Raw genomic sequence first — 17401 nt, forward strand, 5'->3', positions numbered from 1 at the left:
AATCCACTGAGTGAGAAAAGGGAATTTGATTGACCGGCTGATTGGTTGTCATGACAAGGGTAATCGACAGGGAAGTAGGTTAGTGACACGTAGAAAAGGGGGAGAAAAAAAAAAAATGCAAAAAGGATGAAATCTAGAAAACATGCGAACAAACAGGCAGCACATTGAAGCATCTAGCCGAGAGTACAGCGCAACTGCAGACACAAACATACTTGTAAATCAAATCATGCATAAAGAGACACGCACATACATACTACCAATTAACCTGAACGCAACCACACATTTGCTAACAGCTGCCGTCTCCTCAGCGTTATTTACCTCCACTTGTTAAACACAAACTTAGTAAATGAGCTCCTGTAAAGTGGCACCTAAATCAGTCCCATCTGAACAATGTAATAATCAGAGCTGGAATGTAACTAAGTACGTTTACTCAAGTACTGTACTTAAGTACACATTTGAGGTACTTGTACTTTCCGTGAGTCTTTTCATGCCAATTTCTACTTCGCTACATTTCAGAAAGAAATATTGTACCTTTTACTCCACTGCACTCATCTGACAGCTTTAGTTACTAGTTACTTTACAAATTAAGATTTTTGCACACAAAACACGTGGTTTATAAAATGCGATGATTAAACTACCCAACAATATAACGGCCTACAAGTCCAGCTGAAATGATTGGACCATTAAACACACTGCTGTTTGGACAGTTTCCACTTTCTAAAATGTGAGGATTTTTCTGCATTGAGTACTTTTATTTTAATACTTTAAATACATTTTCCTGATGATACTTACATACTTTAAGTATGCAATTTACTCAAGTAACACTTTCAATGCAGGACTTTTAGTTGCAACAGAGTCATTTTACAGTGTGGTATTAGTACTTTTACTTAAAGGAACACGCCGACTTATTGGGACTTCAGCTTATTCACCGTATTCCCCAGAGTTAGATAAGTCCATTCATACCCTTCTCATCTCCGTGCGTGTTGTAACTCTGTCTGACGCCCCCACTGCTAGCCTGGTTAGCACAGATCCTGGAGGTAACCGGCTCCATCTAGCCTACTGCTCCCAATAAGTGACAAAATAACGCCATTTTCCTATTTACATAGATAGTATATAGTCATGTCACATGTATAGTCACAGTGTGTACAAATAATAACGTCACATGAGACACGGCCATCTTCTAACCGTATACAAACTGGGAACTATATTCTCAGAAAGGCGAAGCTCTTCTACTTGGGCGGAGTGATTTGCTTGCAGCAACTGAGAAGCCCCATGGTGAGGATCAGAGAGTAGCAGTGCTTCGCCTTTCTGAGAATACAGTTCCAGTTTATATACGGTTAGAAAATGGCTGTGTCTCATGTGACCTTGTTATTTGTACACGCTGTGACTATACAAATCACAACATGTAAATAGGAAAATGTATGCGTTATTTTGTCACTTATTGGGAGCAGTAGGCTAGATGGAGCCGGTCCCAATAAGTCAGCGTGTTCCTTTAAGTAAAGGATCTAATACTTCCATAAAATACAGAATTTTGAAGTGCACTGTTTGGATCAGCCGTACAGTAGGAGTATGTTAACCACTCCTATAGCCTCGGTGACATATCAGTCTTTCTGAGAGCAGAGTGAAGACATGTTTGGGCAAAGCTATACAGTAGCTGAGTGGTAGTTCTGACGTGCCTATCACATCCTCTCTCAGCACATATCTACACACAAGCAGACACAGGACTTTACAAGCCTATTCTCTAAAACACAAGATGTTGTAGTAACATATGTTTGCAGCTGTGTAAATGAATGGATTGATGGAATGTGTTAAGCAATCCTTCAGTCAAGCTCAAATGTTTTGTGACAAATAAGTTTTTGGAAACAATCTTTAAAAAAGCATAAGAATGTCATGAGTACACTTTCCCTTTGGATTGTGTGCATTTCATTTCTACTGCTACATATGGTCGTGACGTGGATAATGAAACGCTAGCACACACCCAGCGACCCTCTGCGTGCCATTGCATATTTCAAAAGACAAACGGGTGCACGCTCGGATGAGTATGCATGCCGCCGCAGTTGCTGAAATGTGAAGCCATTTTTGAGGAGCTGTGTTATGCATATGAACATGTGTGTAGAGAAGCATCCCCATTCACACGACAGCCAGCAAACAAAACCCCCACCTTTTCTACTTAATGTTACTCAGGGAGAGCAGCAGACATCAGGTTAACAGACTCGGCCATGTGGAAACAAAGTGAACTCACATGGTCCGTTAGTGTGCATGTTAAGGGTGAGCCCGGCAGGCTGGCGTTGCTACATGCATGTTTGGACAGACTGGGTTGGTGCAGTGAGGTGAATGGGTGTGGCTGCACTAAGTGAGGGGAAAGGCACGGGATCAGATGAGGCATCTCAGCTGGCACAGTCCTGTCCTCTGGCTTATGTAAGCATCACCAGAGGGCTTCTTCGAGCTGGGACACAGCTCGAGCAGTGTCTATTTGACTGCATACACTGACTGAATATGATGTTTTAAGCACCGACCTCTTTAATAACAAGGAGAGGAGTGACCAGACTAGTCGGAAAAGCGGCGTGGAAAATTAAAAGCCCTACGGTGAAATGACACTAACGATTGTTGAGACACAGCCAGAGTGGATGTTATATTGAGGCAATGAAACGGCAGGATGAACCATTACGTATCAACCGCCCAGTTTACAGCTCAGAGGGATGAGCATCAAGGATATTGGGAGCCCGGTCAATTGTGTTTAATGGCGGAAACATGAGACACCCTAATAAGGATGTCGACAGGCTACTGTATATCTCTGTGAGTCCCATGAGAGTAAATAAATATTTCATATGTTGCCAGGGTGCCGCAGGATGAGCTCGTGCCTTTTGTTACCGCTCCACTTGTGCAGAAGCATTGCCGGCAGAACAACCGCTTATTAAAACGAGACACTATGACTGCATTGTCAAGCAATGAACAACACAAAACATGAACATCTAGTCCAAAGCAAGCTCACATGCTGTCAAAAACAACAGGTCAGCATGCCAAGACACTCAATCAGCTTTACATTTTGAAAAATAAAAAAGACTCATGAGAGGAACAAGGCTCATCTACAGAAGCCGGTGGACTGGTACAGATACAGTATAACCCTAACTGGGAATGAGCAGCTATTCCACTGATTTAAATGTATTTGATTTTTTCTTTTTATAAATGTGTCCCTCAAACTGCTCTTGTAAAAGAGCAGGTTGTGCAACTTGGCCTTATATATAATAAATAATGTCACTCATATTAATCTTATGATGATGTGCAACACTGACATCATGAAATAAGTCATGCACGAATGACCAATTTGTGCTTTTGAACAGTTTGACCAGTGAGGAGAGGGCTTCCTGCGCTTTCTGTGAGGTGCATCATCTGGTGGGCCTTCCTGACTGGCTGTGATCATTTGGCTGCAGGAGCCGGAAGAGCCGCTTCCTTTTAAATGTAATACCCTGCTTCCAAATCACTGGTCATCTCGCTGCACTGATCTAAAAGACAAGAATCTTCTTGTCTCAAATTTCAGGCTACAGAACAAGTCACCGCTCTGCACCAGTCCACACTCTCTGAGACATTGCCAACACCACCTTGTTCTTCCAGTGAGGTCACTGGCCCTGTCGACTCGACTATAGTGGATTTGTACTCACCCCGTTCCACTCCACGCCCATACTCACTTCCTCGCCGGTCTCAGAGCCGCTCTCATACTTAACGCTGCTCAGGCTGTCCCTGCTCCTCCGCCTGTCGCCGTCTGTATCCTTCAGGATCTCCACCACACGTGTCTGGTGGATGGGATCAATGCCCTGATAACACACAGGTACGACACACAAACAAACAAACAAACAAACAAGCCATGGTTAGAACTAGCCCGGAGGTAGACATTAGCTTGTTGATAAGGGTGAGCGTGTAGAGTTACATGGAGGTATTAAAAGGGGATTTTATGGTTTCAGTCTCTTTCACAGCACAGTGATGGTGGCATCGTAGAGACAAGGGAACATTAGAAATGGCTGTGAGATGGGAGTGATGTCAGAGGAGAGAGAGGTGGAGGCTCTATGGAGGCTATCAGTTGGAGAAAAAGCACTTACTGTGTTGCTCTGGATCCATAGCATTGTAGAGAAAGGGAAAGAAATATCATGAGATTTGGGGGGGGGACACGTTTTAAGAGTTTACAGAAAGTTATCTGCATGCAGAAACGGGACATTTGCAGTTCAGAAAAATGCTGCTGACCTGCTTGCGAGACCTCACAGCACACTCTTCCAGGGTGTCCGCAGCCTCAAGCTTGCCCTGCCGGCGGTACAGGGCACCCAGGTTCCTCAGGGTGGTGTTCACTGTAGGGCTGAACAAGGAGACAGGAACACCAATATTTACCCAAAAGGTCATTCCAGGAACAATTTGATCTGAGCAAATTGCTGTGCTATGTACTACAGAGCAAGAAAATGCAAAAAAAAAAATAAAAATAAAAAATAAAAAATCCCTGAAAGATTAAGAAAACTACTTGAAAACCAATGCTAATTTAGTCACATTCCTAAAAATCTGAAGAAAAAAAAGAAATGTATATTACAATATTTGACCTTCATTAACTTATAAACAAATGAATACAGGGAGGTGACTAATCTCTGGCCCCAAGTTGTAAAAACACGCTTGTCAGGCTCACCTGTTGACTTTGCAGGCCTTGTACCAGCCTCCGTACTCTCCGTATGGCGTGTTGTCTCTGTGCTTGCCCTGGAAGTAAATGAGGGAGAAGAGGAAGAGAAAAGAGCGTGAAGGAGAGTGGTGGTTTGTACTGGACCAGCAGCATTTTTCCTGTGTTGACATATAACTAGCATATGCCCAGTGGAGCTTAGATCGTGCGAGGGTGTGTGGGTGTGTTAAGGAAAGCGGCCAGAAAAAGGATTGCATTTCACTTTCACAACCTTCCCTTTGATACGCCTCGTTCTTGTAATTTGCAGTGCTTTTTTGTTCAGAATGACATGAGGCTGACTACACAAAGCCCTCACCTTGCTCATCTCCTCTCTTTCCTCTGCATGCATCCAGATGGGCTTGTTTTCAGCTGCAGACAAACAAGACAGGAGAGGTGGTCTACATACAGTACAACAGGACTGGAAAACAGCTCAACTGGCTGCCTCAGGATGTTTCGTTACATCCACCGTGAGTTATTCATGATGCAGGCTGAGCTTGCTATAAAACCGTACTGACTAGGATAGTGAAATCAGCCAGTGGTACAGACTGTTTATTAGTCTGTCACAAATACCCGTGTCTTGGTAGGGAGGCAAGGTTTCTTGATTGTTTTTATATAATTGGCTACACAAATACAAGAAAAGGCTGGTGAACCCTGAGGTCCGTCACAGACACAGTCTGTATTGGGGTTTAAATATTATAACACGGGCTAAATGTTTTGTTTTTTTAAAACAGTTGTTAATAATATAAAGATGGAGCCAGAAAAAAAAAAATGTTCCTGAGCTTATTCTGTAATACTGCGAGTACAGTTAACTCATTTTTGTTTTTAATTAAATCTTTATATAAACATTTTTTGCAGATTCTTCCCCAAATAAAATAAGAAAGGTCAATAGATCTCAATATAGAAAACATTTTAAATGCATCATTAAATTGTCTTGTACAAAAACCTGAGCCAAGTGAAGGAAGGTGATACTGATGATGCTATATAAACCGTGACACACACCATTAATCACATACTTAATCATTATTACTTATTCATGAAATAGATTCATTAAATATGCCTTCGAAACATACAAACATAGCACATATTACTCTAAATTAGGGACACAAATTGTTGCTGCTGTGCAGCTTCCCTTAACCTTCAACTCTCCAACAAGTTTAAAAAAACAACAACATCTGAGCGCTATTGTCGAGTTAAGTGACATATGAAAAATAAACCTCTCAGAAAAATGTGAGATGCTTTTGCTTTGAGCATCTGAGCATTGCATTGTGCCGAGTCCCTTTCATTCTTTTTTTCAAAAGCAGGCAATCTAATCCCTGGAGGAAAGTCAACTTAAACGAAAAAGAGAAGAAAGCTGCAAAGAGTTCATCTTTCAGACAAGTTAACTCTTTATTCTTTCAAAAGTTTGTTTGGATTCTTTGTGTCCTCTGAATGGTGAAGGCTGGCACCGTGCTTAGTACATCGTCCACTTTTTAACCATCTGTCACTCTGCCCGCTGGTGTGAGACAAACAGTAGGTGGAAGATGAGACAATGGTGGAGGAAAGTTGAAAACCCACCACCATTTCTTCAGAATAAGTTTGTATTTATTAAGTTTCTAGGTTGATTAAAAAAAAAAAAAAAAAGTATACCACTACTGCAATACAGAAATAACCTTATAAACCATTTACTGCAGCTACAGTATCTCCTATGAGGCCTTACCATCAACAGATCCAAACTCTTTCTCATGAGCACGAGTCAGAATCTCTTTGTACAGAATCTCAGCCTCCTTGTATTTCCCCTGTTTGAGAAAGCAGGATGCCTGAAGAAGAAAGAGAACAGAAAGCACATTTCAGTGTTGGCTCAAATGGGCCTTTTGTCTCACAATGTGCCCCCTGAGACAGCAGGAGCAGTCTGTCTGCATATTTCTCCTGTGCACTGTGACTCATGAAAAATGATACAGTACCACAGAGCCTCCCTTACTGTCTCCAAACAGCCTCTCCATCATCAGTGAGACAGGACAGATATAGTACCACAGAGCATCCCGTACTGTCTCCAAACAGCCTCTCCATCATCAGTGAGACAGAACAGATATAGTACCACAGAGCATCCCGTACTGTCTCCAAACAGCCTCTCCATACTCAGTGAGACAGGACAGAAGCAGGAAGGAGAAGAAGCAAGGTAGACAAACGACTAGTGGCTTGGTATCCTGTTAGCAAGGCTTATCGAGACAAAATTGCTTTATAAACACCCAAAGTAGACGACGCTTAGGCTGAAAGAGTAAAACAATATTATATTCAGCTGCCTTTCATAACTTCTTTAAAAAAAAAAACATGCTTTGAAAAAATTGTGCCCCTTTTGTAAAGTCAGGCGTAGTATAAATCTGAAAAAAAAACATCAGTTGAATACAATGCCCCTGGCTAGGTAAGGATTACATGAGCTAGCTAGCTGTTTCTCCAACTTTGGCCTGTACAAGGCAGGATTAGCTGGGAGACTTCTGAACGAGGGCGCACTTCCAACTTTGTGTGGAATACCTGCAGACGAGGGACATGCAAGTAGTTCTATACAATTTATTTTGTAGATTAGGGTGAATTTGTGTGTGTTGCAGCAGTGTTTTGCCATTGAGAACGAGCTAGCATGCTAGCATGCGGTTAGCCCCCTAGGCCCCTCGTCTCGGCTAGTTACGTAGAAAGCCGTGCAGATTTTGAACAGCTCACCCAGAGACTGAAGGCAGGACACATTCAGAAACCCGTATCTCACTCAAAACAGCATGGATGTTTTTTTTTCAAAGTTTCTATGCGTGTGGAAGCACCAGAGACACAAAATAACACCCCAAATCTCAGAAATGGTGATTTTGTTTTCTTAATATGGGCACTTTAAACTACACTCGGCCCGGGTTTACCTTGGTACAGTCACGGCTCAATAGGGACCGTAATCCTTGTCAAAATAAAAAAGTATAGCGTAGAAGTGAAAGGGTTTGAAAGGAAGATGGAAAAGAAGCCCAATATAAACTTGTCTCTCACCAGGTTATTCTTGGTTTTGGCCACATTGGCATCATCTGGGCCCAGCCTGCTCTCGTAGATCTCCAGGGCACGGCAGTAGTAGTACTCCACCTCCTCATACTTGCCCTGGTTCTGGCAAAGCAGAGCCAGGTTGTTGAGCTGTTTGGCCACATCTGGGTGGTCCTTCCCCAGGACCTGAGGGAAAACAAGAAGCAAATATTTTTAATTAAAATGTCAGTGTGTGTCCCTGCCTCAGTGCCTTTGGCTTTCTCCATGCATCGCTCCCTTCGGTAACCTCTGGCCGCTTTCACCGAGCAGCAGGTCTGCCTGCTGCAGGCACTCAGGAGATCTAATAAAAGGCTGGTCAATAGACAGGGTGCAGAATAGACCTTTCAGGCAGAGAGAGACCCATTGTACGCTGCTGGGCTCTGTAGCTTTGTCATGTCTCCTATCCATCTCCTGCTCCTGCCTCGCTCCCCAGCGCCTGCTATCCTTTTTCAGCTGTGCTCTCAATTAGAAATACTCCCACATGGGGACGGCCCCCAGCAGAAACACAGACAATTTAAGAAAATCATTTGCTCTTTCCCCTATTTATAGTGGCTGGTGTTACAGCAGCTCTAACTGACATTTTTTGAAATATTATCACTGTTAATTACAATGAGCTAATTGTTCACTGGTTTTAGCCTTGAGATGAGGCCTCGACAGCACTGCCGTGGGCAGCTCTACTGATGCAATCCAGGGATGTGGCCTACCTTTTCTCTGATCTCCAGAGCTCTCTTACACAGAGGTTCAGCCTCCTTGTACTTTCCCCTCTTTCCATACAGCACAGCCAAGTTGTTCAGCGTCGCAGCAACCTGGACATACAGACAAAGAGAAAACCTGAATGAGGCCACTTCCTTTCTCAATTCCCTTCAAGATATGTGGACTCTTACTGTTGTCTTATGGCTTATCTGTCCTAAAAATCTATATTGTTCAATCAAACAGCTTTTCAAAAAGCTCAAAGCCACCTGGATTACACAGGATGGTAGTAACCTGCCTTTGTGTTTCATTATTCTGTGTCGAGGAAAAGACTGAGGGACAAGATTAACTATATGAGGCAAATGGCAAGCCCACAGAGCTGCAGGGACTAGCACTGAACTTTAATAGCTTCCTTTAGGCTTAAGGGGTTGATGACGTTGTGATGATAAGGGGTTTTGGTGGCCCGGTGTAAATCGATTCATAAAAATCTGTTCACAAAGGCAATGAAATGGTAGTAGGTAGTATATTTGAATGTTTTCCCATTGGTCGTTGTATTGTGACCGCAAGGACTTGGGTTTATGCTAAATGTACGAGCAGACAATCAGCAGATTGTGATTGATTACTGTAAAGTCTGCAGGCACAAAATCCATACTTTAATGATGAAAATAAAATCCATACAGACAGTAAATACAGCAGACTGTGCCATTATTGCCTCCCTGTTGACAAAGTCTTTGCGCAATTATGAACCAACACCAGAGGACTAATCTGATCTATCTAAACATGGATATGTCTCCATGAAGATATGGTTGCTATGGCGATGGCAGAGTCTTACAGCGGGATGGTCTTTGCCCAGGGTTTTCTCGCGGATGGACAGAGCATCGTTGAGCAGATGGGCGGCCTCTTTGTATTTGTTCTGATCTCTGCAGAAATGAGAGGGAGAGACAACGGGGTGAGACAGAATGTTTCTCGCTCTAAAATGTGTGTAGAAATGAGGGCAACACGGAATAAGTCAAATAGGGAAGAAAAAAAATAACAGCAAAACTAGCAAAAGTCCCCATATGGAGACATTTCTGACCTATAGACCAAGGCCAGGATGTTGAGCATGGTGGCCACGTCAGGGTGGTCGTGTCCAGAAGTCTTCTCCAAGTCCTCCAAAGCCTGCTTGCAGAGGGGGACAGCCACCTCGTACCGGCCCTGGGAGGCATACTGGATCACCAGGTTGTGCAGGGTTCTCAGACGGGCCGGGATCTCGTAGCCTCCCTGCTGGGCTGCAGCCACGGCTGCACTGTTGTGTTGGTGTTGCACTGTAGGGCACAGAGGCGCACAGGGCAAAGGTCAGCGTGCACGTCAAAGGAAGAAAGAAAAATAACTCCCCCCTGATGATGACGCTAAATATATTAGCATGCAAACAATGCTGTGGTTTCAGGGAATAAGTGACATTATGGAGCTAATTCAAATGGCATGACACAGCATTATCTACCCTTGTGTCCTGGACTTCGATGGTTCGTTTGAGTAAATTTACTCAAAGAGGGATATAACACCAGGTAATCAGGGCTACATGATCCTAATAATAAACCAAAATATGCCAGATTTTCTTATTCAAGTTTTTTATTTTAACATACGCATATTACCAGAAAGTGGAAAGTGCCCTGTTGAACATCTACTATGCAAGTCTCATTATTTTGACCACAACAAAAATGTTGTGCATCATTAAGATGATTTTTGTGGGGCATTTTTTAGTCCTTTATTGTTGACAGGACAGCAGATATGAAAGGGGAGAGAGAGGGGGAACGACATGCAGCAAAGGGCCACAGGTCAGAACTTGACACACGGCTGCTGCGTTGAGGACTGAGCCTCTGTACATAGGGCGCACACTCCACCAGGTGAGCTACCTGGGCGCACTTCTAATAATGGAATAATCATTCATTTTAATCCCATTCTATAAATACTTTTGGATAAACATGTATCATTAGCTCTTTACTCTAGTCTAAGGGCACTATCTTACACACGGTGCAGCGAATGCACCTGCGCCCATCTTTGTGCCCATCTTTGCGCCCATGGGTGTGCTGGTCTTACAGGGAGGTGTGTTCAGGTGCATTCTTGGCGTATTGCTATCTTGAGGCAGCAGGAAGTGATCGCGCCATTGACCAACAATGACCTGGTCTAAAGTCAATCATGCGTCTGGCACACGGACCCTTTTTTACGGAAGCAAACTCCAATCTTAGACAAACTCTATATAAAATCATAGTGCCATGCTGACATGTTAAATACTGCTGTTCTTACTTCCTTGGCCATGCTCCTCCTCATCGTTGGGGAAGAGGTCGTCCAGGGAGTCCTTGGGTGTTTCTCGGTCCTTCTCCTCCTGCTGAGAGGACCAAACAAAGCTGCCAGTCAGATCCTCTAACAGACAACCATCTGGCAACACTGTCATGTAGGGTTTATCTTTTTAAACATCTAAGCCAAGGGGTCTTTTAACATAATAATACCTCATAATTAGTATAATAATATCAAACATGGATTAAAAAGGGATATAATCTTATCTTGTAGTTACAAATATGCAATTGGTAGTATATCATTGGTAGATCATTTAGACCAATACATTCAAAATTACATACTTAAATACATAAAATTATACTTATAATATCATGAGCGCATTTTTTGCACCTTGACAGAATACATTGGACTTTTTTATTAAAGTCCAACTGAAAATAAATTGCCTTTTTTTTTGTCTACAACGACATACATATTTGCTCTATCAATCACCTGTCCTATGTTTTCATTTGAGAAAAATCAGAAACCATTTTACAGAATTTTATATTTTCTGCTTTCATAATGACGCCCTCTAGTTTTGAATACTGTTAGGTATCCATCTTTTTTAGAGGGATATCCTATTTGTGTAGTGATCTTATCTTATTTCAATACGGCCAACCAAACTTTGCATAAAGCAGTAACGTCAGCGTTCTATACCTTGTTTTAGCCGAGCTGTATGCATTTTGAGAGCAAAGAAAAATGCCGGAGTCAAATTCCCTGTATGTGTTACTTGGCCACAAAAGTTGATTCTGATTCTATCAAATGACTAAGAGTGATTTCAGTTAGACTTTAACGTGGAAGCCTGTTAAAAGCTGGAAAATGCAAAAGCTGCTTACAGAGCACGAATAAGGTTCCTTCAGGGACAGGGTATTGGCATGATGGATTCCTGCAATAAGCGGTTAGTGGATACGGGCTATTACAGTCTCTTTTTATGACTAAGAATAAGGTCAGAATATACAGCGATTCATCCCCACCATCAGATCAATGAGGACCTGACCAGAAAGGCTCCTTCCTGGAAGACTAAGCAGCTGAGTTTGTTCTCCTGTATCACATATCATTGACAGTTTGCGGCCCATAAGAGTTACATTAGTCACGTTCAACACGGTTTAGAGCTCAGGAGTTGTATAAGTATTCAACTAATACTAAAATAATCGGCAACTATTTTGATAATCGGTTTGAATTCCAGCTTCTTAAATGTGAAAAGTTTCTTCTGTGAGCGTGCCTATGTTCCCACAGCCCTATGTTCCCACATTTCTAAGATTCTTTTCAAAATTAGGCCCTATGTTCCCACATTTCTAAGATTTATTTCCAAAATTAGGCCCTATGTTCCTACATTTCCTGTTTCATAAATTTGTATCGTATTTTATCCCCCTTTCTCCCAATTTGGTAGCCAATTACACCCAACCTATTATCCAGTAGCAATGGACTACAGATGGATTGTAACCCTAACCCTAACATAGGGCCTAATTTTAATTGGAAAAAGAATTCTTAGAAATGTGGGAACATAGGGCTGACCCCTTTCTTTTCTCCTCTATGACAGTAAACGGTATATCTTTGAGTTGTGGACAAGACAAGATAATTTCGACAACATCTTGGGCTTTGGGCCAACAACTGATCGAGAAAATAATCGACAGATCAATCGATAATGAAAATAATTGTTAGTTTCAGCCCTAAACAATATATTTTAAAGAATTCTGTTACAATGAGAGCAATCTAATCACAACACACAAAATGTACACAGTAACATAAATCTCCCAAAAAACACATGAGTGACCGAGTAACAATCTGTAGATGCATTTGCGATTGCTTACAGTACTTACAGTGGGTGAGACGTCCTCATCATACTTTTTGAGCTGGTTCATGAACTCCAGGTGCTTCTTCTCCTCCTCCAGCTGGGCCACGCTCTGCTCGCTCTTCTGCAGCTTCTGCTGGGTGTTGGCCAGCTCGTCCCGCAGCCACTGGTTTTCCTGGCACAGCCTCCTCACCTGCGCACGCAGCTTCTGCTTCTCAGACTCCACGGCGTTCAGGTGGTTGGACAGGGCCATCATCACCTGGGATGGAGGCAGCGTTCAAGAGCAATGATATTTACCGGGGACAAATTGCCGCAGCGGCAAAAGCAGGAGAGAATAAAACCGGGGCTGGTTCTGAATGAATCATGATCATCACACAAGCTCAGTATAGAATGAGGAAGCAGAAACACACAAAGTGGAAGACGGTAACACATGGCTGTGTGGGTTAAAGAACACTCATTTACTACATCGTGAACCATTCTCCTCTTTTTCTGCCAATTCGGATATTAAAAACTGTAACCCATTTTCTTTTACATGGCATTTTCTTTTTTTTCTCATATCATCCGAGTGGCCAAACTACTCATTAGGTAGGAAAATACATTTTGCCCTCCTGACACCTTTAGCACCATCTTACCTGAGCTTCTCCCAGGCCCAGTTCAATCATCTCCACTGACTTGCGAAGCAGGTTGGACTTCTCGTGCACCAGGTTGGCCTCTTCGTCCTTCTTTAGGCACTTGATGGTCTCCAGGAGGCTGTGGAGGATGGAGTTGTGCTCATTCTTCAGGGCCTCCAGACCCTGGATCACCAGCTTTGTGTTGGAGATGATCTCCTCCTGAGAGAGCTTCTCCAGCTTCTCCTCCCGTGGATACACCATGGTGGACATCTTCTAGTTAGCTCAGGAAAACCTAATGCAGATTGGAGGAAAAAAAGGGCACCCGGCTGTTACAACACACTAACCCAGTAGACACTGCGGGAAAAATGTAAAACAGCAGTAGCTGCCACATTAAAAAGGACATTTTAATCCCAGTCTTCCAAAGATGCAGCTGTGCTTCTTAATACTGAAAATCGCAACACACAAAACTCGAGAGCTCAGCTGGACTGCAACTGTCACAACACGTCCCTTGTTACTTTTCCTCTATTAAACAGAGTATCTTCGAATTTCAAATGATCTTTCACACTATAGACCACCTAAGGCATTCTCTGCTGGGGTGACATGACAGAAGCCTCTCTCTCTCTGTTTAAAGATATCAATACCTTGACAGTGTAGAGCCCCGCCCGTGATGCTGACAGACACCGCGGCATAATTCTGAGCTCTGCTTGAAATTTCGCAGCATGACCAACGCGACAGCCATAAAAGGGGTAATGAAGTCATGTTTTATCACGGCACGGGGAGATAAGGGATTCAAATTTCATGAGTGAGATAGGTAAGCATTTCTTTGAGCTGTTTAATTAGACAAATTCAGAATGTATGCCGTTCAACAAGATAAGAAAGGAGGGTTGTTAAATAAAACATACATGAACTAGGCTCTAACCAAGCTCGTGAAAAACTCCGCTGCAAGGGTTGAAATGAATGGACACATGCAGAGTATCGACATGGGTATAAAGCCTGCCATAGGGACATATTATTCTGGTGGACAGACTGTAGGGATTTGCCACCTATAATAAGCTCTGGGAGAAGGGCTGCAGCTCGCAGTGTTAACAGAGGGCACACAGATGCTGCAGTGTGCCTGCCTTCTGGTGCCAGCACTTTATCCAAACAGAGGCCTAGCTGCATGACTGGCTGAAGAATCCAGGAGAGTACGACATGACAAAAGCCTCATAAATACAGCAGCTTAGCATCTGGTCAAGTCGCAGATAAAAAACCTCCAGTGTCAATAATATTGTGTGTTCTGGAGAAATGCCAGCCCTTTTGGTTAAGTGCATGGAACATGTGCCATTTTCCTCAAACATTCGGAAGATAATTTATGACTCGCTGAGCCACGTCAGTGTTGGCTACGTCATGCAAATGTCAGTGCAAAAAGCGGCCCTGCCCTTCCGACTGGGTTAACGTTGAGCTAGTGCAGTCTGTATTTTAGCAGCACTGAGGACACCAGGTTAAGGATGAGGGGGCTTACAGTGATAAATACCAGCTGAGCGCCATCTGCCAATTGAAAAAAACATATACCGCACACATTAGTGAGCCGCTCCCTGCTTAAATTGTCTATTTAAAGCAGAGCATTGAGAAAATAAAAAAGACCAACAAAAGCCCTAAACAACTGCAATAAATAGCTATTTGCTGTGTGGTGTGAAAACAGAAGCGATAATGACAGCTATGTGAAATCCTGGAGTTAACGTAGCCCATCAAATCTTTTGTTCTAACAGTCCAATTTATCGTTGCAGCTCTAATGGCTGCCCACCATAATTTGCTAGCTACAGAATATGTAATTTGCTTGTGTATTCTCAGTGGCCCTTGGCTCAGCTTTACAGCCGACACTGGTAGAAACTACCAAATGAGTCTGTTGCTAGTATCCAGTAATTACGTCCCTCCTGTGATGTTATGCATGTCACATCATGTAATCACAGCTGGGCTCTGTTCGGGGGAGGGTTATTCATGATGCTAATACATTTAATGATGGACACTAGACAAGTGCACGGGCGCAGCTACTGAAGTCAACTAATGGCCAACTGGACGTCAGTGGGCCTGTGGAAATGAGCTTTGGTCTGGATGACAGTGGAGCCTGTGTACCACCAGCTGGAGCAGCAGTGATCGATCGATTATAAAAAGGTGTCAGGTAACCAAACACTACGGAGTGTATACAGCGAAGACATATGCGTACGTATCTGCTGTTAGGTGAAACCCTCTCAACTTGAAATGATTGTTTTTCCTTTCCTCTAATTAAAAGATTAAAGGTGCCCTGCCACACAAAACGTTTTTACTTGTATTTTTTGAAATATGTTCGGTCCATATGTGTTTGTGTTATGTCGTGAATGTGAAAATGAACTGTTACCTCCTCTGTCAGCTCTAGTCACTGAAAAGAAATAAGCGGAGAAATCAGGCCAATTACAAAAGCTGGTCAGTCTGACATGGTGTTGCCTGAGCTCATTACTATTCATGAGCTCGCCCAGTTGCGCTGCGTAAAGGATGCTGACAGCCAGGCTCTCATTGGCTAGCTGTTAGCCAATCAGAGTCAAGCAGCTTAGCTTAATGAGAACTGGCACAAATCGAGCTGAGTCTTCCTGCAGGCTTTCTATACCACGCTAGAATGGCTTGAAACAAGGTAACCAAGGCATTTTTTCCACAAAAGAATGTTACAGAGTCCATGGTAGAACTTCAGACATCACCACAAAGTAATGAAATACGTGTGGCAGGGTACCTTTAACGCTCAGAAACCTAAGGTCATTTTTACAGTTCATTGTCCGTCTGGTTTTATTTTCTATAAAAGCTTGTAAAACATCAACCCTGTTGTCTACAGTCAATTTATGAACATCATTTTTTTCAGGAAAAACTGGGCTATTAAAATATTTGTGCTGCAGTGAGGTCACTTGAATGTAAAAAAAAAGGTTGCATGACCTTAAAGACAAATAAATAAATAAAACGGAACATGAATCTCACAGATATGTATTGATATCACACACATATCAATACAAGCGAAGCCAATCTCCTGTCTAAATCAGTTCCCATATGTATTAGGAGTCACACTGTGAAGGAATAAACATTATAACTTATACAGTTGACAAAATATACACATTTTTTCAAAAAAGTCCAGACGCTTTTGCCCTCATGACATTCACTTATGCCAATAATCAAAATAATAATGTCATATTTATTACACACAGCAATGTTCTAAAACAGTTCTCCTATATATTTGGAGTCATGCAGTACAAAAATAAACATAATGAACATTATAACTCATGTAAAAGGACAAACTATTTACATGGTAATAGACTGGAGTGATCTATCTTTCCACTCTATAGTCTTTGTTCTCGTTCGGATTCGCTGGAGTGATCTCTCTTTTCCATTCCATATAGTCTTTGTATGACGGACCTGCCTTCCCATTGGTTGACAGACGTCAACACAATCTCGCAAAGCATTATGGGAGATTTATGGTAGACGGTAGCACTGAAAGCTAGCGGCAGAAATGACCGAAAACGTGATAAATTATGGACATCAAGTGGATAAATCTAGGATGTAAGAGTTTGGATTTATTGCTGAACAACTCCGAAAAGAGGCACAAGTTCCAGGCTAGATAGAAAACCTTCTGTAAAGGCTAGAAAGACACCAAAGACACCCCCGTGATGGCTAACTGCTTAGCTTTTAGCAGGAAAAATCGGTAAGAAGTTACATTAAACCGTTATCAAATTATCTAAATATTAATCAGAGGTGCCGTTTGTCGTCGTGGACGATGCCTTAGGGTTCTGAGGGTTTTAACCATCCTTAGGTTCATGAACACGCTTCCTAAAATCCATTGAAGATTTAAAAAAAAAAAAGAAAAAAAAAAAGCATAACATTCGAAAGAAAATCAATAGATTTTTTGTTTTTCCTACAAATACACTTTTTTGTCAACTTCCTGAAGCCTCAGCGTAAGCCTGATGCAAAGCAGGTAGCATGTTGTTTAAGTTGTTAAAACGCTGATATAACACAGATATGGTACTCAGAGGTGACATTGAGCACCTCTCATCTGCAATGTTGTACTTTATTGCACTTCATATACAACCATGTCTTCACTTCCATTTTACAGGAAGAAACAGAAGAGCAGTAAAAAGCTAATTCACAGCGACAGCCAACCTCTTCAGAAGAATGCTGTGAAAAGATCCATTAAGCAGTTTTCCTCCCACATCAAATGACCCCATTCTAATAAAACAACGTATAATAAATTAATAGTAACATGCACTCTAAACCACTTCAAGAGATTTCAGA

The 17401-nt window shown here is 42.3% G+C and overlaps 1 protein-coding gene across 5 annotated transcripts in view; it reads right to left on the bottom strand.

The window, feature by feature from the left end:
• The window catches only part of klc1b (kinesin light chain 1b), a 29132-nt gene that overhangs the window by 6252 nt on the left and 5479 nt on the right, over positions 1-17401 (bottom strand). For 2 of the 5 annotated variants that reach the window (XM_078273911.1, XM_078273913.1), the window contains exons 2-13: positions 13139-13409; positions 12535-12765; positions 10688-10769; positions 9480-9708; positions 9237-9324; positions 8419-8520; positions 7688-7861; positions 6387-6486; positions 5007-5059; positions 4664-4731; positions 4237-4345; positions 3687-3812 (exon numbers count right to left, since the gene is read on the bottom strand). In XM_078273911.1, the coding sequence (XP_078130037.1) occupies positions 3687-3812; positions 4237-4345; positions 4664-4731; positions 5007-5059; positions 6387-6486; positions 7688-7861; positions 8419-8520; positions 9237-9324; positions 9480-9708; positions 10688-10769; positions 12535-12765; positions 13139-13387 (1611 nt within the window). In that variant the 5' untranslated portion in view covers positions 13388-13409. Of the gene's footprint in view, positions 1-3659; positions 3813-4236; positions 4346-4663; positions 4732-5006; positions 5060-6386; positions 6487-7687; positions 7862-8418; positions 8521-9236; positions 9325-9479; positions 9709-10687; positions 10770-12534; positions 12766-13138; positions 13410-17401 lie in introns of all 5 variants that reach the window. The other 3 variants (XM_078273912.1, XM_078273910.1, XM_078273909.1) reach the window with 3 other exon arrangements.

Source organism: Sander vitreus, chromosome 17 (genome assembly GCF_031162955.1).
Source record: "Sander vitreus isolate 19-12246 chromosome 17, sanVit1, whole genome shotgun sequence".
In the NCBI taxonomy this organism is placed as follows: domain Eukaryota; kingdom Metazoa; phylum Chordata; class Actinopteri; order Perciformes; family Percidae; genus Sander; species Sander vitreus.